Raw genomic sequence first — 22355 nt, 5'->3', positions numbered from 1 at the left:
AGGGAAATATTCTGAATGAATCATAAATGAAAACATGGATTTAAATTTAAACAACTGTCACAATACAGACCATTAACATGGAAAATAAAATATAAATCATTTACAAGTTAGAAACATCCCAAATGCCATTACTATACTGGGAAGAGAACAACCCAACAGATATATACTGCAACAATCCTATATAATAAAAAATAAGAAATAACTAGCTTTCAACTGTATTTGATAAATGGATGTTATTATTCAAGATCAACATCACATAATGTAATTGCAATTAAATGTAATCATATCAGCATATGACATTAAAATACCAAATTCTAAAGTAATTTGTATTTTTCCTACGATAAGAACCTGAGCTTTCATAGATGGAGTACTTAATGCAAAGCACACTGAGGTTGCCTGCTGACTCAAATAAAATACAACTGCCTAATGAGTTAGCCTATGAGTCACCTGTGTGACTTGAGCTGGGTTAGCTCTTCCAATTTCTGAATCAACCTGTTCATGGTACCATTCAACTCCATGACTGAGAGAGATCAGAACCATAAGGGGTGGTAAAGGGAGGTAAAAACTTCCCTGTGAAAGCATAAGTTTGTATCCTAAGAAAAATACGGATTACTTTAGAATTTGGTTTTTATTCTGACAGGAATAAGAACGTACACTTTCACAGATGGAGCCTCACCAATGGGTGGAAGGCTGATCTATTTGGAGTGGAAGGTAGGCATGCCACTGCTCTACCAGTACAGTACTTTGGAAACTACCTCTTAGGGCCCTGGTCACCAAAGAAAAAAGAAATGAGGTAGGCCCCAGCTGCACTCACCACACCTTCTGGGCAGGGGGGAGAGAAAGAGAACAGACAATCCTATTGTAAGAACCTTCTCTTGGAGGTTCAGTGCCGTTATATACCACCCGCTGGGCTGTACCACTGGGCCCAGGGTTAATATGTCCAGGATCTTGTGGGGCAAGTCCCACAGATAGAAAGACGTGAAGGTAGGCTGCCTTTAGGACCTGTAGGACAGAATGGTTCTTATATGCCACTGAGGGGCCTACACCTCTAACATCATGGGCTTTAATCTTGATGAGGAGGTCCATCAGCTTCCGCAGTGGTGTATGCCCTAACTATGCTTTCCCTCAGCCAGAAGATGATGGTGTTCTTGGAGATCTCCCTCTTCTCACGCCCCATACTTATGAAAGACCTCCTGCAGGCCAGTATGTGAGAGGCAAAATGCTTCAGGTAGTGCCTCAGGGCTCTAACTAGGCAAAGAACCATTTCATCCTTACCTCCTGACAAAACATTTTAATGACGGGATGGATAACTGTTCTAATTTTAGTTCTGGCACTTCAAAGTTCTGGGTCTTGGCCATGAAATAAAGGACAAATTCCACCAAGATGGCCTTTAACTTCAGGTCACTATCCAATGCTTTCTTGAGAGGTTTTCAGGGCAGCTGCCTCAGGAAGAAGAGGACCTACCTTGGTACCATCCCACTCAGGTCCTAACTCTCTTGGAAGAATTTCTTCTTGTAGCGCTTGATGACAGCAGACAGTTCCCAGACATTTGAAAGATCTCTTTCCCTTGGCCTGAAGACATGGCATAGGTGGCTCTGTATCCTTTCACTGCAGTGATGGAAAGGGTCTTCTCCTCCCACAGATATACCAGGAAGTCTGTAACCTCCCTCACATGGTCTTGAGTGGATTGCAGTCCCTATCACAGGCAATTGCAGAAGACGGTCCATTTACCCTGGTACACTCCTTTAGATAAGGGCCATGAGGTATTGGCAACTGCCTTTGCAGAATGCTCTGAATAGCCTTTTTCTTGCATGAGCTGCTGGATAGTCTCCAACTGTGAAGCCGGAGGGAGCCTACTGCTTAACGGAGCCTCGCATTGGGGGCTTCGGGAAATTCTCCTGGGACATCTACTAGTAGGTGGAGCAGGTCTGCATACCACTCCTCATGCGGTCACAGGGGTGCCACCAACATATCCTGAGTCTCTGGGAGACAAAGAACCTGCTGACCACCTTCCTCAGCTGACTGAATGTGGGAAGACGTATACGTCCATGCTGTCCCATGGGAGCTGGAAGGTGTCCTGCAATGCTGCCCTCTGGTTGGGGATCGGGGAGCAGTACACGGGGAGCTTGGCATTCCTTGCTTGGGTGAACAGATCAACTGTTGGTCTCTGCCACAATTCCAGCAAGGTGTCAGCCACTTTTTGGTGTAAGGATCACCCAGTGCCTACTACCTAATCTACCCTGATTAGCTGGTTGGCGATGACATTCTTCATGCCCAGGATGTACCTGGCAGTCATATCCAGGCTCTGGGACGCTGACCATTTGTGAATCTCCACTGCCAGGTCGTTCAGCTCCGAAGAGATGGTGGCCCCTCACTTATACATGTAGGTGACCACCATGGTGTTGCCGCTCATGGGAACTGCAGGCTTCTCTGCAGTTGTTCCTGATATTATTGCAGTGCCAGCCAGATCGCCTGCATCTCCAACAGGTTGATATGGTCCTCCCTCTTCATGGCTTCCCATGTCCAAGAAACATGCTCTCTGTTCAGGTGTGCTCCCCACCCCCTTTGGGATGCATCTCAGAATACCGTCATCTCTGGTAGGGGTTGGTTTAAGTGATACTCCCTGTAGGTGGTTCATGGGGTCTCTCCACTACCACAGGTCCTCCCTAACCCTGGCCGTCAACTCAATTGGTCGTGATGGGTTTTTGTGGCTTCCTCCAGGTCGTCTTCAGCTGCCACTGGAGGGAGCTAGATGTGCTCTCCCCCTGGAGATTAATTTCTCCAGGGAGACCAGATGTCTTATCATGACCTGCCACTGTTTTGCTGGTTGTTGGGGCAAGCTGAGGAATGGTTCTGATACTCTCATCAGGTTGGTGATCCTCTAGTTTGATGGATATGCCTTCATCACTGTGGTGTCAATCCTCATTCCCAAGTACTTGATGGTTTGCTTTGGGAAGAAATCTGATTTCAGAAGATTCACTATTACTCCCAGGTCCCTGCAAAATGACAGGATCTGGTCCCTGTGGTATTCCACTTAGGAGACCGAGGACGCTAGGATCAGCCAGTCGTTTAGGTATCTCCACAGTCTTATCCCTTCATGTAAGCCCATACCAATACCAACTGGAAAACATGGGTGAAGACTTGTGGTGCCATCACCAGTCCAAAGAGAAGGGTTTAGACTGTTCCCTGGGAGACAAACCTTGAGGGTACTACCTGGAAGTCTCATGGATGGGAATGTGCAGGTAAGTATTTTGCAGGTCTGTGGACACCATATAGTCATTCTCTCTGATGGGCGCCAAGATGTACTGCAGTGTCTCCATGGTGAAGGGCGTCTGCTGGAGGTAGAGATTCATGGTGGACCTATCTATGACTGGGCACCATCCTCTCGATGCCTTCTCCACCATGTAAGGCAGTTGTAGAACAGTGGTGAGTCTTTGCCCATAATATCCATTGCCTCCTTGTTGAGCATGGTCTCCACACCCTATTGCAGGGCTTTCCCCTAAGGTGAAGCCCATGTCCTTTCCCCTCCTACAGTAACACCTAAAGTGAGGTGTTACTGTAGGAGGGGAAAGGACATGGAATCTTAGACATGGGGGGGGGGTGTTCTGTCAACCTGCAGAGCAGTTTGTATCCCCCTCTAACGACATGCACCATCCACTCCTCTGCCCTGTATTGTTGCTAGGTCCTCCATTTGGCTGCTAGGTATACCCCACAACTAACAGTAGCTTGGCAGGAGGGGGCCACTGACATCTCACCTGAAGCCTCCCCTCTTCCCAATCCTGCTTCTCCAACAATCATGAGAGGCCTGGGAGTTACCAAAGGACTGGCTGGTGTCTGGTCCCTTGTTCTGTGGTCTGACCTCGCTCTGATGCCAGAAACTGCTGGGAAGAAGAGCGGTTACCAGAGGAGGCAGACCTGTGTTACAAGGGGACTGTTACAGAGGCTTAGCCAACTCTCCAGAGAAATGTTCTTCTGCATGACCATCAAGAAGGACTCTTAAGGATGATGCTGGCCGAAAGGTGACCAACTTGTCTGACTGTGTATTAGAGGCTCTCCTGGCAGGTCCTAGGAACTTCCTGACTATGGACCACTTCTCCAAAGGGAGAATGTCCTTTAGCTCCTTGCTCCAAGCACCTTGACACCTGTCCAACCAGGAAATAGACTGCAAGGCCCTTGCTAACATCATTTTGAAGGTCCTGATCTTGGTGCTACTGAAACAGATGCTCTGCTGTTTGAAGCGCTCCAGCAGGGTGTTGCTCCCCAGCCTGCAGACGTTTGGGTCCAAAGTCCTCAAAATGGTAAAGGAGTCCCTGGGAACATAGTGCAGTACCTTTCCTACCATGGGAGCAGAGGGGGTTGGAGCTCATCCCAACCTGGAAGCCAATAAGGAGTTCTCTGATCCCACAACAGACAGTCCACCTCCTGCATAACTCCATGGATCAAGGGAGACAAAGGAAGCAAGGGGGTTGCACCAACTGGTGTATCTCAAGTGGGGTCTCCACTTCTTGTTCTGGGTAAGAAAGCAAGGTTGAGTCCCCCGGTTTTCCTGTTGGTGGTTTGACCAGGCCTAGGAGCAGTCTGATCTGGTTCACATACTCAACAAAACCTTTCCCTTCCCCTGGGACTTCCTTTCTCCCGGACTTCCAACTGTGAGGGATCCTTGGCCCTGTCTCCATCATGGGGATCCCTTGTGGTCTCCACTCTAGTCCCTTCCAAAGGAGATAGCCAAACTGCTGGATGAAGAGGGGCAGGGCGCTGCACTACTGGACCCTCCCCTGTTGTAGCTCATCCGTGGTCGTCTGTATGATGTACCCCTGGCAGTACCCTATGCGGAGTGGACTGGTCCCGTCTGTCGCTGCTCTGTACTGGGAAAGCAGCACTTAGAGGACCACCAAGAGCAACATGGAGACACCTTGTACTTGTTGTCTCCAGACCAACTCCATCTTCTGCTTGATCTGCTCTGGGACCTGGATGGGGTAACTCCACTGACAGAAGGAATAACAGAGTTGCCTCTTTGCTGATGCTATGGGGAATGGTCATCACTGCACACTCTCAATCTGCTCCTCCTCCTCAAGGTGCTCCATATTATTGTCTGGCTACTGCTACAGTATGAGACACTCCTTCTGCTGGTCCTCAACACTGATCCCCATCTCTGATAGAGCAACTAAGTCAAGCGGGATGCTGATGAAACCAAGACAGAGGTGATGGAAGCGACTAAAAAGAAACGATGACTAGTCCTGCTGACTAATGGTGAGTGGCACAACCTCTGGTACATGGAAGGCAAGAGAGAAGAGCCTGCGGATTCTGCCCCTGACCTCTTCTTGAAAATGTGTCCTCAGTATCAACTTTTCTGGAAGAACTGGCTGGAGCAACACTTGGGATGAACCTTTTTCTTCCTTGGTCTCCACACGGTAGAAAAAGATGATGGGGCTTTCTGCCACCTGCTGAAGGGACGCCCCACCATTTCCAAGATAACCATAACCCTCCTCAGGATGTCCTCTGCCTCAAGGCCTTCCTCTGATGAAGGAGCTGGAGGAGCTGACGAAACTGCTGGTGAAGTCACTGATGAGGGGAGGCCTAGGTGAAAGCAGTAACACAGAGTTCAGGGGGAAGGGCTAAACATTGGTTCTCTCAAAGAACTGCCCTTCTGATGAAGATCTACCAACATTAGGGACATAAATTTACTTGCCCACACATGATGGAATTCAGATTTTGTATCCTCACTGTAACCATCAGAAACACACATAAAGGGCCAATGAACTGCAAATGTGGGAGTCACGCCACTTGCCAATTGACAAAAAGGAGTCGCCCACATGGCTGGGTCACACACAAGAAAAAGCACTGAAATGTCTCCCTTTCCCAGAAGAAAAACCAATTCTACACTACACAGCAGTAAAATACCCCTTTAACGCCGACTGGACGTATTTTACGTCGACAAAAGTTGTCTGTCGGGTGCCAAGTGGACGTAAAATATGTCGACTACAAAAAGTTTTTTAAATACTCGTGGAAAAATACTTATAGGCCTCGTTTGCGAAAAATTGTAAATCATGCGCCTTGAGGGATGCTGGGAGTTCACGGATCACGCTGTTGTTCTGTTTACAAGCGTTACCCAGCTGTGCATGCGCTAATTTCTTTCTTATCCCAAAAGAAAGCATCAGCTAACTCTGCTGAAAATCTCAGAAATTCTTTAGTCATTTTGTCATAATTTTTACACCATTTTCCATTAGCCTTTACATAAAGTTTTATATATGAAAATGTGCGCAATTTCATGTAGAATACAACAAAAAATAACTCATGGTTGTAGCTTTTATCAATTTTGACATATTTTCATATAAATCATGATAAGTGCCAAAATTTCAACCTTCGGTCAACTTTGACGCGACCAAAATGGTCGAAAAATGCAATTGTATGCTAAAACTCTTACATTCTAGTAATATTTAATCATGTACCTTCATTTTGCAACAAACGAGAAGTCTCTAGCACAATATTTCGATTTATGGTGAATTTTTGAAAAAGTTTTTCCTTACGTCCGCGCTAACTCTGCTGAAAATCTCAAAAATTCTTTAGTCACTTTGTCGTAATTTTTGCACTGTTTTGTATTAGCCATTACATAAAGTTTTATATATGAAAATGTGCACAATTTCATGTAGAATGCAACAAAAAATAACTCACCGTTGTAGCTTTTATCAGTTTTGACATATTTTCATATAAATCTCATTAAGTGCCAAAATTTCAACCTTTGGTCAACTTTGACTCGACCGAAATGGTCGAAAAATGCAATTATAAGCTAAAACTCTTACATTCTAGTAATATTCAATCATTTACCTTCATTTTGCAACAAACGAGAAGTCTCTAGCACAATATTTCGATTTATGGTGAATTTTTGAAAAAAACTTTTTCCTTACGTCCACATTAACTCTGCTGAAAATCTTGTAAGAGCCTGGCGCCGTGTCTTCCAAACACGTGTGTGTTCGTGTGTTCGTCGTCCATCGGAGTGGACAAGACAACAAGAGCATCTCGTTTTCTTTCTCTAAAGGAACGCGATTTCAACCATACAATATTTCCGTCTGTTTCTCCCTAACCATTGTTGTCTTGATGTATGTACAATCACCACTACTTGCATTGCCATGCAAGCATTCTAATCATGTACTCTTAATGTTCCAACGAATCTTCTGTATCAAACTGCGTGTATGTTTCTGTTTGTGAAGACGCCAAACGTCTCGCCACTCTGATGGAAGACGAACACAGGATCACACATGTGTTTGGAAGAGACGGTGTCATGCTCTTACAATCTCAGAAATTCTTTAGTCACTTTGTCGTAATTTTTTCACAGTTTTATATTAGCCGTTACATAACGTTTTATATATGAAAATGTGCGCAATTTCATGTAGAATACAACAAAAAATAACTCAATGGTTGTAGCTTTTATCAGTTTTGAAATATTTTCATATAAATCACGATGTGCCAAAATTTCAACCTTCAGCCAACTTTGACTTGACCAAAATGGTTGAAAAATGCAATTGTAAGCTAAACCTCTTACATTCTAGTAATATTCAATCATTTACCTTCATTTTGCAACAAACGAGAAGTCTCTAGCACAATATTCCGATTTATGGTGAATTTTTGAAAAAAACTTTTTCCTTACATCTGCGCACGCTAACTCTGCTGAAAATCTCAGAAATTCTTTAGTCACTTTGTCGTAATTTTTGCACCGTTTTATATTAACCGTTACATAACTTTTAATATATGAAAATGTGCGCAATTTCATGTAGAATACAAATACAAAAAATAATTCATGGTTGTAGCTTCTATCAGTTTTGAAATATTTTCATATAAATCACGGTAAGTGCCAAAATTTCAACCGTCGGTCAACTTTGACTCGACCGAAATGGTAGAAAAATGCAATTGTAAGCTAAAACTCTTACATTCTAGTAATATTTAATCATTTACCTTCATTTGGCAACAAACGAGAAGTCTCTAGCACAATATTTCGATTTATGGTAAATTTTTGAAAAAAACTTTTTCCTTACCTCCGCGCGCGCTAACTCTGCTGAAAATCTCAGAATTTCTTTAGTCACTTTGTCGTAATTTTTGCACCGTTTTATATTAGCCGTTACATAAAGTTTTATATATGAAAATGTGTGCAATTTCATGTAAAATACAACAAAAAATAACTCATGGTTGTAGCTTTTATCAGTTTTGAAATATTGTCATATAAATCATGATAAGTGCCGAAATTTCAACCTTCAGTCAACTTTGACTCGACCGAAATGGTCGAAAAATGCTATTGTAAGCTAAAACTCTTACATTCTAGTAATGTTCAATCGTTTACCTTCATTTTGCAATGAACGGGAAGTCTCTAGCACAATATTTCGATTTATGGTGAATTTAAAAAAAAACTTCTTTTTATGCATCATTTTGTGATAATATTTCCTCTATGCTGCTTTGATCGTTTTACAATTTGTTATATACCAAAATCATCGAAATTTAGTGTACAATACAACGAAAAAAAAATAGCTCATTAGCATTAACCGTTTTGCTCACAGAGCGATTTGTATACAATTATATACGAAATTTTTTTTCGCGCTGTCATATATTCCATTATTTATACAGGTTGACCATCACTAATCCGGCAATCAGTAGTCCGGAACAATCAGTAATCTGGCACAAATTTCGGCTAGAGTAATTTCTAATGTTTCCGCACTAATTTTCAAATTTCCCGGGTCGCTGCTCTAACTCGCTCGCCGGCCGCTTCGATTTGGTGGCGCAGTGTGCTGCATCAACAAACTGGTAGCCTACCCTACATTATACTGAACTCTATTCACATACTAATAGTATTATACAAACATCAACATACCGAATGTGAATCTTTTTCATGGATCTTTTAAAAAGTTATGCTTTACTTCATTGTTTCCAACTGCGTATATTCTCATATTGCTTTTGTATTATAAATTGCGATAAATGTTTTGTTTTGGGAATCAACATCGCGGTGGTTATTTCGCCGCATTTAACTAAGTTGAAAGTGCTTTTCTTGCTTCTAGTTAGTGTAAATGAATATGGATACTTTATTTATTTGGGACAAGGATATTTTTTGTTATACGAAGTGTTTTTAAGTCGAAATATAACTTAAATATGTCTCATTGTGAAATTAATTTAGCTATTTTTTCGTTATTATATGACGTTCGCAGGAATTGCGGCTGGCCATTTTGGGGGCATGTTTGTTTTGTGTAAAATAAATCAAGATTCCGGTCGCTATTTTCTCTTGATTTCATCATAATACAAGCTTTACGTATTTATCTTTTATCGGCATGAAAACAGTGGTAATTTGTATTCTTTCATGCCCTGTAGTTTTGATTAAAATACATTCTCTCCAGTTTTATTTACAGTCGAGTTTCATCCATGTTGCCGATGCACGATAATTTATAGTCATTAGCAGCTTGAACATTGTTTTCTCAGCTTCAGCTACAACTTGCAGCTTAAAGCTACTGTAGCAGTATATTTCCCTGCCGATCTTTTCTCCAAAGCGAATAAGGGAATAGTGTAAAAAATATATCAGTCCTATTGTACAGTACTTAACGTCATTTGTAACATAACTACAGTAATTGTGTATCACCGTACGATGGTTGAAATACAAGCAAAACAGTTGTTATCCGATACGATTATTAGCAAAACAAGTTTCCCATTCGGTTGTTCATGGCTGTACGCATTTACGTAAGAGTATAACATTACTAACAATACTTTTATCATTCTCTCTTACTTTTTTAACTAGCAGATGGAATAAAGAGATGGAGGAAAAGAAGTTGGTCTATTGTAAGTTGGTCTCTCTCGCTGCCTGCGCGAAATCTAAAAATATTTCCTAAATATTTTCGTATCGGTATTATTGCTAACCCCATCGTAAACTCAAAATATTGTAAGTCGAATTATCGTAACTCGAGCACTACCTGTATTTGATAATTGTCTTTTCTTTATTAACCAACTTGTGCTGATTTATGGGATATTTTAATTCTAAGATGAGGTGCTTAGTTACTGGGTTTCGTGTATTCTAGCCTAATAAATGGCTAATCCGGCAAAATGGCTAATCCAGCACCCCCCAAGTCCCAACGATTCCGGATTAGTGATGGTCAACCTGTATATGATAATGATATATTTTTTTTCATTTCTGATGGCTGCATACTAAACTCAGGCAATGAGAAAAAAAGGAGCCAAAAAGAACTCTTAATCTTAAATACTAAGTGTGCTGTGATTTAAAAAAAAAAAAAAAAAAACTTTCTTTCCGCTTTGGCGCTAATTCCCAAACCCCGCCGGCATACGGCAGACACTTGTAAATAGAGGCTCGGCGTTTATGGGTTAAAGGGCTACTGGAGGCAAAAAAGACACTATGAGGGCAAGCTGTCGCAGCAATTGCCAAGAAAGGGTATGAACATGTGACAGACACAGAAGCAAATCTCAACTACACGATTACCACATACCAAGACAGCTGAAAACAAAATTTAAGAGCTAACCTACCTCAGGTCACAGGCGCTTATCTAGTGTCGGGCACATATATTTTATTTAAGTCAGCAGACAGCTGCAGCGCACTTTGCGTGCGCTGAGTATCTATGCAAGCGTAGGTTCATATTCATGTTAGAAAAAAAACTTTAGGCCATATTTATGACAAAGGTATTTAAATGTTATAATAATCACCATAACAAAACTTCTGAAATCTGGAAAGAGGCTAACATTTTTGCCTGAAAACTGACGTGTGACCTTGAAAAACAAGGGGAGTAAATAATTATCAATCCCCTGTACCAACCTACAGCATCGAAATCAGAAAAATGATGGCAATAAAAAGAGTAATAAAAAATAATAGATATAAAATAATACCTTCAACACTGTTGAACAATAATTATAATTATATTCTATGTTCAGGCTGAGATTCTGAAGAACACTTCTCTAAAAGCTATCATAATTTCTAAGATTTAAGAGATGAAATTCTGGCCTTCAGAATGACCTGCTACTCTGGAAAAAAGTCAAGATCAAACTTAATGCGAAAAATGGCCACTCACCACAAAGCTTCATCAGAGTCTGAGCAAAATAAATAAAATAGTGTATACTACACAAATAATACTGAATCAATAAAACACACCTACAATAAAACCTAAAACAATACTGTACCTCCAAAGGTACTGTAATACAGCAATACCTCTATTAAGCAAACAAATAGACCCAATGGAAGTCAAACTTCTGTGAAGTGCAGGTAATATGAATTAAATATTCTAGTTTATGCTAGGATACACCAAAATCCTAGCCTAACCTTGGCAATATATGAAAATTTACACTAAGTCAATATAACCTATAGAATCCATTGACATACGATCAATGCAGTAATGGAATAAAAAATAAATATAGTTAGAAGTACATTATACATGAAACATACCCAACAATACTTTGCTTTAGCCAAGCAAAGTGTCTCACAAGAGATCTTTGTCAAAATAGGCTACCTTACTCAAACTCCTCATTCACAGTATCTGAATACTGTGTGCATGTAATGAAATAAAACACAATATGGCAAATTTTTCAAGTAATTTGTATTTTTCCTAACATAAAAACCTAAAGTTATTTAACACAGGATTTAGCTCACAAATGCGAGCTGGAACAGCCGATCAACTTTCAGACAAGGTTGTTAATTATTGGCAGGAAGGGGGAAGTGCTTCCCCACTCCACTTTGCCCTCCAGGCCAGGTGCTACAGTGAGAGCTGGCTGGGGTGGGGTGTTAATGTAAAGAACTTCAGGTTTGTAAGTTAGGAAAAATGCGGATTACTTTAAAATTTTGCTATTTGTTTCTATACAAATACAAACCTTTCTTCTTTACATAGGAGACTTACCCATTAGTGGGAAAAATCTGGGTATTCTCTGAACCAAAACCCACCTGGGAGGCTCCTTCCTGGTCTGGAGGAGCAGAGGAAGGTATCCTGCACCTCTAGCTTGTTGAACATATGAGATACAGTATTACAGCTAGACCTCTGGCTGTAAAGGAATGAGTTTGCTTTCATTACCTGGTGAAGGCTGAAACAACCAGTGTGCTGGAGACAATAAAACATGCTATTAAAATCAAGAGATTTGTTTCACTGTCTGTCCCTCTCACCCCATGTCTAGAAGTGGGGGGGGGGACTTGCACCCAATCCATCTACAAGTAAATTTTTACCTGCACACCTGGTCTAATATAGCTAGCAAGAGATGGTGTTCTTGGACACCTCTTTCTTGGTTGAGCTATTACTAACAAAGAGGGCTGCAATATTCATGGCACCACTAGCGAGAGCCCAATCAGTCCTCTCTGCAGCAGAGAACTAACCACTGGAAGTCTGACAAGACTTCCTGTGGAGAGATGTAGCAGACTTCTTCCTCTGCTTACTAGATTTGGAAGAACAAGGGAAGGTGAAAACACTCAAAAACACAAATGACGAATATCTCCTCCTCTTCACTGACTTCTTCCTGAGTATAGCCGAGGTCAGCACTATAGAGAGAGACTGGAGGAGGACCTACCCCAGAAATGTAGATGAAGGCAGCACCTGCAGGCACATCATTGAAGATATGCAAGGAGATACCAAGAATGCAGGGGTGGTCCAAGAGCCAGTGGAGACCACGACCATTGAAGTTGTCACGGTCATGGTAAAAGTTGCCTTCCGATGGTCAAGAAGGGATGAAACACTGGGCTCTCCAGAGATACCCAGAGAGGGCCACAATTCCCTGAGCCTCTCGTCCTCCACTGCACCTGGAACAAAGGTCAGGTTAAAGTAAGGCTCTTTCCTTCATCATGAGAAAGAGCATCCTTCAGAGGAAAGCTCTCCCTCAGAACTAAAAGAGGGCCCAGGTGAGATGCAGGGCTGGATGTCCTGCCCCCTCGATGACTCTTTACTGAACATTCAGTAGGAGTCAGCCAGAGGAGAAAACTGCTACCCTGGGAGTAGCAACAGCAGGTGGGAGTTTGGCAAGTGGAAGAAAAGTGCCAAGGGGGACCTTCAGTGTCACTGGTGGAGTAGTGACACAGGAGAGACCTTCTTCCTAGCAAACCTCACCCACTGTTCAGGCGGCCAGACAAAGCAATCTGAACATAGATCTGATTGATTAAACTTATGCCTCTTGCAAGTGGTGAAGAGGGTGTGAGGGTCTACCTCTACAAAAGGGAGAAACCTATTACAAGGCTTGTCCTTCCCTGGTCAGTGCCTGAAAACCGGAGGTTTCCTCTTCGAAGTAGAAAGTTTAAGCGACTGAGGGGTCTGGCTCATAATTATTTATCAGACAAATCTCACCAACCTCTTCGAAGTAAAAAGCTTAAGCGATTGAGGGGTTTGGCTCATAATTATTTATCAGACAAATCTTACCAACCATACAAGAGCAAAATACTCGAAAAGGATGCAAAAGAAAGAAAACGGCAAGTCAGGCAAAGAATCAACAAAGACAGGTGGGCGGGTCTTCCCCCACCTATTGATACTTATGACCTTGTCTGAAAGTTAAACAGCCATTCCAGCTTGCATTCACAAGCTAAATCCTACATGAAGAACGAAGGTTTGTATTTCTGTAGGTACAAACTGTAATTAACACTAACCTTAAATGAAAAACATAACTCCTGTGCACACAGTGAATCAATGCAATACACTAAGCTGCCCTGTAATGTAAATTTAGTAATAAAACTTTTTTTATAACAAGCAAAACATACTTTACTGAAGGTGTCTACAGAGTGAACATGGGTGCACTCATCATTTAACATGTACTATACGCTTGTACACAGAATATTAAGATATCTGATGTATGATAAGTGCCATGCAACTAGTTTCCTACATACAAGAATATGGGTAATGAATGCACTGTACCATACCAACAATCATGAGGTGTCCCCCCACCCATGCCCCTCTCTCGCTCTCTCTCTCTCTCTCTCTCTCTCTTATTTAAATTTTTTTTATTTGTATAGTATACTACATCAAAGTCATTTTAACACTTACCAAACTGGACATTTATGCCTAATTGAAGGCAAAATACCAGGTTGATGGTACTGACAAGGCATTACACCTCTTCACTACCTGTAAGGGATTCTCTGCAAGCATTGGAACAGGAGAGGTCAGGGTATCAAAGGCCACACGAAGACCAAAGATATATCATATTCATAACTCAAATAAGAGTCCTAGCATAGCATAAGGGGCACCAAAAAAATGCAATAGCTTGCATCACAATAAATTTCAAATTGCACATTTCAACTACTGTACTGTATAGGAGAGCCACAGGACTAAGGTCAAATTGTCTTTTGAAGTTCCCTCCAGCCACACTAAAGTCAGATAACTACTGTATTGCCCATTCTCATATCCCTAACCCCACTTAGCATCAATAAGACAATCGGCAAACAATTTCACAATAAACTAATCTGCATACATATAGTATTCAGTTTACATAGTGCAGCACAAGTATTTTCCTCCCAATCTAGAGCATTCTATCTTTGCTTCACACAACTACATTCAAAATAACAAGTTTTATTTGAACTTTTGCCAGTTTGTTCAGATAAATGTGGATACCCGTATGCATTGATTAAAGTGCAAGTAACTGCACAGTACTGGTTTTCGAAAACCAAATAACTGATGCTTAATAATTATCATACATTCTTCCTCAGAAAGATTGTGATTACCAAACCTTTATTATACTTTCTGAAGTCTAGAGACTAAATTTCTAAAATTGTGCCCTTTAAATTGACTTTGAAAAATAAACCAAAGTGAAAAATATTGGTTGAAAATAATCACCAAGCCCAGAGGTACCTATCAACCAAGCTTCATCACAATTGGATAATCACAATACCATCGGATATAGTTATATGTTACCATAATAATAATGTGTGAAAGAATGTCTCATGCTTTAACAACCCTCTGCTTCACCACTCATAAACACTCCAAAACTATAAAAAAAAAAAATATGGAAATGACAAATAAAAAGTTACCTGATCAAGTAAAAAAAAAAAAAACCTGGGTTGGTGTTCTCAAAAGGATAGACACACTATTATTAAAAAAGAACCTGGGTTTGTGTTCTTTCAACAACAGACGTACTCTTATTACTTCTCGATTTACCAGATTTCTCACGCTAACTAATAACATCACATTTTTAAGTAGAGTATCTTGTTGCATTTATCAGTAAAGTACAGTATTTTGTTTTTCACACAAACATCAAAATGTATATAAAATACCTTTCCATAACTGCAGATTGTGGATTAATACAAATACATAATTGGAAAATGTTTCTACCCTAACAACAGCATAATACAATATTCATGTTTATGTTGTTGACATCTGCAGTGACCATGGCATAAAGGCTAATAACATCTGCCAAGTTCATTTTCATCAATACTGTACAAATCTTACTTGAATTTTTATTGCCATTTTCTCAACAAAAAAAAAAGTACACATGAAAATTAACCAGAAACATAACAAATCAACCAGTACAATAAGCAAAAATAAAAGAATTAACAATAAACACTGAAGAATTTTCTGAATATAAAAAAATCCATCATGATTAAATACATACAAGGACTTTACCAAAAAGACCTGTGTTACCAATACAATGGAGTGGTTGTTTGCCAAATGTTTTCTCAGCCTCTATGCTTAAAAAATCTTCATAATCCACTTACCTTTCATAATATGAAGAAACATTCAACAATTTCAAAATGGGTAATTCTTACCTGAAAGAAGCCCTTGTTGATGGAGTAGTTGGATTTGCATAAAAAATAGAGCGTGCTAATTCTTCTACTGATGTCCCAAGAAGAGTTGCTGCCCGCTGGGCACTACCAGGTTTGTTAAACTGGAATTTATTTGTTGAAGCTGCAAATAAAAATTACATTAAACATGATGACAATATTAATACAATAAAAAACCAAAATTACTATAAAGACTATCTATGGTCAAAAGTAAAAACTGCCCTGTAAAACTACTGTATTATATGAAGAATGTTTAGTTTTTTAATGAAAATTTACTAACTGAGCAAGACTACCCCTCATTAAGGTGGAACTGCAGTGAAAGATTCATTTTACAGTACTAAATAATCAACTGTGTAATAAAAATGTAGAAGCAGAAATAAAAAACAGAATTCTACCACAGAATCTGAACAAGTCCTATTATTATGCAATGAAACAGCTTCCAATGACAATAACACTTCTTTTGAAGTTATTAAACAGCTAACACCATTACATTCTTTGAATTATAATATCAAAACCATCTTAAGTTAAAAATTTATTAAATAAAACTTGCTGCAATGCAATAATTAGTTTCATAATTAAAGCTGGTAGAGATCCAAGCTATGGTAAAATACATGCAAATTCCATCAACTATATGCTTATGCAAATTACTGTAAAATGTAAATGCTAGAATTGCTTGCTGTATAGAGAAATATAATATTCTCCCTCCAAAAAAAGAAGCCTACACTATATTCAATATTCCTGCTTATTATAGTGGTATGTGATTTGAATGCCAACTAATAACAGTACTGTACAAAAACGATTTAAGAGGGCAGGTTAACAATATTTATTGAAAACTCCTTGCAGAATGAACATTCCATGTGCAGTATGCATGTGTTTATTTTATTAATGTATACTTTAAATTACAAAATTAGTCCCATAAGGACGTACTCTAAGAAAAAAATGCTACAGTACGTACTGGGTTTAGCAGATAACTGGGTTTACTGGTTTATTACAAAAAAAAAAAAAATACATGCTGTGTGAAGGGGACTTTGTTATATAGGTAGAGGTAGCCCTCTGCATACAAACTAATTCCATTCTAAGAGCTGGTTTGTAAGTTGAATTGGTTTATAAATTGGACAGAGTTTGCCTTAGCATCCAGCATAGTACAGTACTGAGCTTATGGCATATAGCACTGTGGTAATAAAGCTCTAGACATTTTGTTCATTGTACATATTTAATATTATAAAAAATCTTTAGTCTTTCCTTGAAGAAGTGGCAATGAAGTGCATGAAATAGTTTAAATATCCCATATAGTATCATGTTGACATGGAAGTTGTATCCTTGGAAGCATGTAAGTTGAAAACTTGTACATATAGAGGACCTGTATTTACATATATGGACAGAAATTTATGGAATACTAAGCATATTCACATTACTAAAATGAACTGCTTCATCAGGTTATAAAACAGGCCCACATTTTCCATGGGGAATTCTTTCCAAGACCCCCTACAGGTCCCTGAAACCTTAAGTAATTGCAAACTCCTTAGGTAACAATTCATACACACCCCAATCCTACTAACAACCTGTTAATGACCATATAAACACAATACCTCTTATAAAAACCATTATTAAGTTATGCATGGCAAAGAATAATAAAAAATTATGGATACAGTATATATTTCTTATACAGTATTAAAAAATAAAGGTTGTAAGCTAACATAACGAACAATTTATGATTATGCACAGTGCTAAATTCATTTGTAAATCCCAATACCTTTGATAATAACCATTATTGGTTATACATAAATAAAAAAAATAATGGATACAGGAATTCTTATATGGTACTAAAAAAGAAAAACTGGTAAACTATTGTAAATGAACAATTTATGTCCACATATGTACATAGTGCTAAATTGTACTAGTCTGGACTGTTGACAATGTATCTAGTATCATCCCTTCTATTGTTTTTCACCACTTTATGCTGTGAAAATTATAACACACCAAGAAATGAAAAGATATGACACAGCAGAGAGGGACGGTGTGTGTGTGTGTGTGTGTGTGTGTGTGTCTGTGTGCGTGTGCTTGTAAGATACTGATATGTAGGGGGGTTTACTAAAGGATTTATTTTTAGACACCTGTTCTTGGCATATAAAAAATATAAAAAAAATTTGTTTAAACATTTTTATTAAAATGTACTAAAGAGTAAAAAATAATTTTTACAGACACACCAGGATTTTCTTACAATTAATCATGACTGCGAAAATAAAAGCGTGAGTGCCAAACACGGAAGGAAATGCTACAAGAAAAGAAACATTTCTTGTAGCATTTTCTTCCATGTTTGGCATCCACGCTTTCATTTTTGTAGACATGATTAATTGTAAGAAAATCCTGGCGTCTCTAAAAATTATTTCTTACTTTTTAGTGCATTTTAATAAAAATGTTTAAAATTTTTTTTTTATTTTATACTTTTTAGTTTTGATGAAAATTGTAACCGAATTATGATTGTAGCTAACAAAAATGAATGTGTCATCCTGTTGAGCCAAAGAAGCTTTGAAAAATCTCTAAGAGTTAGTACATATTAACTTATTCTACGGAGTCACAGAAGGTATGAAAAAGCCAACGAGTTTCAAACAAATCCTGAGATACTGGGAGAGGTCACTGTAGGGTCACTACAGGTCAGCTGATCATGTAAGGTTGTATTGTCACCGGGTTTAAGTAACTATGCAAAATTTCAAGTCCATTGGACGAAGGGAACAGGTCGAAAATTGAGTCAGAAGATTTGACCCAGACAAACAAATGGACAAGCATAAAAGAGAGTTAAATAAAAGGGTATAAAAAAATAATGATTCTTTAAATTATATCCATAAGATAGTATTGGTTTAAAGTTATTAGTATTAATGTCAAGGTCTATGCATAGGTTTGTCACTCTCCTATTTCTTCGGTGTTTGGGTATCTGCTTCCATTGGTTTTATTATTTATTGAAGAAAATAAAGGTATACAGGTATTACTATCATTTTTTGTTTATGTTCTTTCTTTGGGCCTTTTGTCTTTAGTTTAACTAATGTTTCTCTAGTAACGGTTGTTTTTTGGTTTAAGGTGAAGTTCTCTCGAAAGGTCTCTTTTTCTCTTTATCTTCCAGTTCATTACAACTTTCTTCTGTTATTTCTGCAGTATATGTATTATCTTCTTGTGCTTCCATTTGCCTTAATATCTCAAATGAATTTGAATAAATAATATCCATATTAGCAAATGTATTTGTTTCTTGGTTCTCTACTATTTCAGTTTTTCCTTGTAAGGTAGTTATTATTTCTTGAGAATTATCCATCTGAGTCTTGTTACCCTTATCTATTTCTATTTTTGTTTCATTTTTTGTTCTTGTTATAGAAGAAAAGGTACATTTCTTAGCGGAATCATGCATTCCTCTAACTTTCAATTCTACGTTGGCTTCTTTTATAGGCATTCCTGTTTTTTCCCCACAATAATTTTCAATCCTGTATTGTATATACAGTATAATACATGCATTCCTTAGACCTTGCATGGTGATTTTGCCCACAGTTTACCCATTTTGGTTCACTGCACTTCAACTGTATGGCATGTTTGTTAGATCCACAATACACACACACAGTACAGACGTATTTCAGCAATTTTTCTTTGTATGCCGGTACTTACTACAGTTTTGGCAATCAGTACACACCCCATATTTGCGGGGGATGCGTACCGCAAACCCCCACGAATAGCTAAAATCCGCGAATACTTCAAACCCCTATAAAAACACTCAAAACTGCCTATTTTGATAGTTTAAACACAAGAAAAACCCTCTAAAAATGCTTATACCTGAATATTTTAATAGTTTTGTCACAAAAAGTGCATTTAGTCATGAAAATGATATGAAAATACAGTAATTAGTGAATATTTCTCGGTGGAAAATACCGTGAATGGGCGAATTTTTGCGAATAATGATATACATTCCACAGAGAAATCCGCGAATACGTGAGTCCACGAATCGTGAGAGCGCAAATACGGTAGGTTTACTGTAGTGGTTTTGGAACATATGGTCTTAGTTTTCTGTTCTGGCCCATAATTTTAATTTTTAAGAGTAATTTTTAATCTTCAAATTTAGTTTTTGCTATTCTCAGTCTTTGTCTATTACTTTGTCTACTAGTTTTGTTATATTTTTCACAGTCTTGAACATTTGCATACCTCCTTTTAAGGGAATCCAATAGCATATTCTTTTCAATTGGTTCATCATAATTTTCAGGAAGCACTATGGTACCCTGTACACTGTTCATATTATCAAGTTTTTTTATTTTTACATTTACAGTACCAGTGTCTGTTATAGTCATGTAATTTTTGGATTGAACTTTTTTTTTTTGTGGTTCCTATCAACCACATCTGGTCAGTGATCTGTCTGAGTGACATTTCAGAAGTTGAGCGTCTATTCAATAAGAAATTTTCTAATTCTAAAGCAGATATCTTTTTGTCAGTTTCTAAGGTTAGGAACCTTGACCAACTTTCACTTCCACAGAGGGAGTCAATTTGTGTCAAGGTCGGGTCTCGTCTGCATTTAGTTTTTTTAGCCTTCTATGTGGTATTAGTGTATTAATACCTTGTCTGTTTATAAGAATCGAGTTTCCCTCAGAGTCATCTATTGCCACACTGGAAGTCGTTAAAAGGTTATGATTAATATTCATATAAAAAATATTAATTTTGTCCAGGGTGGGGTCCCTCTCTCCAGGGAGGCCCAACAAGGGGAGGAGTAATACTGTTACCCACAGTAGTTTATTTCAAAGTGATGCATACATGTATGTACACACACATATGCACACATGCACTGACTGAGACAAGGTGCACAACAAAAGTTCTGATAAAATACAGCTCAGCAGTTCACACTGTTACTTCGTAATCTGTTAAAGCTTTACAGTTTGCAGTTAAGTCAATTTCAGAAAAGCTTACTTAACATTTAAAATCAACAAATCTGAACTTGAACAAACATAAGATATTCTTACAATATATGTGAAAAAATTATAATAATCAATATGCTGTTCCAGCCAAATTTTCACTTCTGCAATGCACTGAGACAGTAGAAGGTGAGCAGCACATCAACCACAACTTAACAATCAACTCATGAGTGTTGCCACCTTATTTTGTTTCCAAATTTATATAGTCAAAAGTGGTGTGCATCTATGAGGTCGGAGCATTGTTCACATCAGAAAATATATTAATTTCTTATATTTTACCTACAATTTCATTTTTTGTTTTCATCTTGTTTGCAAATTTAAGCACTAATAAATTCACTGTCATCAAGGACTTTGAGTAGCAGAGGAGCTTAATCTATAAACACACACACACACACAAACAGCCAATGAGAGGATGAAATTTCTATAATGTAGTCATGACACATCACTATCAGCTATTCAAAGGAAATAAACCAAATGATGCTGTATGACATAATTGATTTTGAGCCAATAACAGTTACAAAAGCTCTCAAGCAGACATGGGCCCTCCCACCCCTCCCTGCACTGCTCTACCCCCTCTCATGTGATGGCCCTAGTCTGTCCCAACATAATATCCCTTTCTCAGTGTGCTATGTAAACTGTTAACAGTGTAACCATCACATTTTTCATTCCTATTTATTATATATACAGAAATGCCACATATTTTAGGAGCAGGGGCCTGCAGATGCATGCAGGTAATGCTGAGTTGTGGACAGTGCATATGGGAATAATCACCAGAATACTGCATTAACTAAATGAGTGCAACTGTCACTATTGTTATGGATGTGCCACAAAACTAAAGCACGGAATAGGAGAAGATCAATTTTTTATGAATACTGAACTTTACAGATAGAAAATAATGTTTGAAATCAATCATGCAGAGAGAGAGAGAGAGAGAGAGAGAGAGAGAGAGAGAGAGAGAGAGAGAGAGAGAGAGAGAGAGAGAGAGAGAGAGAGAGAGAGAAAATAATCTGATATCTGATGAATGATATCACTTAGTACAGATGAAAATTATCTCACCAAGGCTTTCCAATGTTTCATTATAAGATATGATGGTACACATTATGACAGAGCACTGGACACTTGCATCTCACTCTTCTCTTCCAATCCCCTTGCCATAACTCTGTAGCACCCACGTATGTGGGCCTAAACACACCTACTGTACAACCACAACCGCCATTATCCTGCGATGAGGAACCCGCGAGAGAAAGCAAGCAGTCGAGAAAAGCACAACTTCTTTCGTATGACTTTTATACATATATCTTCATCATAATTATTGTCACGATCTATGTATTATTACCAGTGTATGTATTGTTATGCCAGCTTTCCAACCATATATGTATGATCATCAGTCAAATGTTCTGTACCATTTGATATGTGTGTTTCTGTCTGTGAACAAACACAGATGCTTGAACTTAATCCCTGTCTTGATCTGTCAGAGGTCAGAAGTTACATTGTGGCTCGCAAGAGCCCTTGACCTGTGTGAATATTGTGTAAATAAATCAATTAGCAGCAGATGCCGAATCTCACTTGTCCCTCACCTCACACTGGTGACCCTGGAGTGACTGACAAGACCAACATCACCTCACACTGGCAACATGCAGAGATGACCAACCCAGCCCAAAACCAATGAGGCCGATCTCGCCAACGAAACCCTCGCCAGCTCCTCCACG

General features: G+C 38.9%; 1 protein-coding gene across 7 annotated transcripts in view; it reads right to left on the bottom strand.

Annotated features, from left to right (window-relative positions):
• Nucleotides 1-22355, bottom strand: part of LOC136842602 (unconventional myosin-XVIIIa-like) — a 1295621-nt gene that overhangs the window by 522906 nt on the left and 750360 nt on the right. For all 7 annotated transcript variants that reach the window (XM_067110180.1, XM_067110181.1, XM_067110182.1 and 4 more), the window contains one exon: nt 15695-15833. In XM_067110180.1, the coding sequence (XP_066966281.1) occupies nt 15695-15833 (139 nt within the window). The remainder of the gene's footprint in view (nt 1-15694; nt 15834-22355) is intronic.

This window comes from Macrobrachium rosenbergii, chromosome 10 (assembly GCF_040412425.1).
Source record: "Macrobrachium rosenbergii isolate ZJJX-2024 chromosome 10, ASM4041242v1, whole genome shotgun sequence".
In the NCBI taxonomy this organism is placed as follows: domain Eukaryota; kingdom Metazoa; phylum Arthropoda; class Malacostraca; order Decapoda; family Palaemonidae; genus Macrobrachium; species Macrobrachium rosenbergii.
Note: the sequence above shows the minus strand (reverse complement) of the source record. Positions and strands in the feature narration are given on the sequence as shown.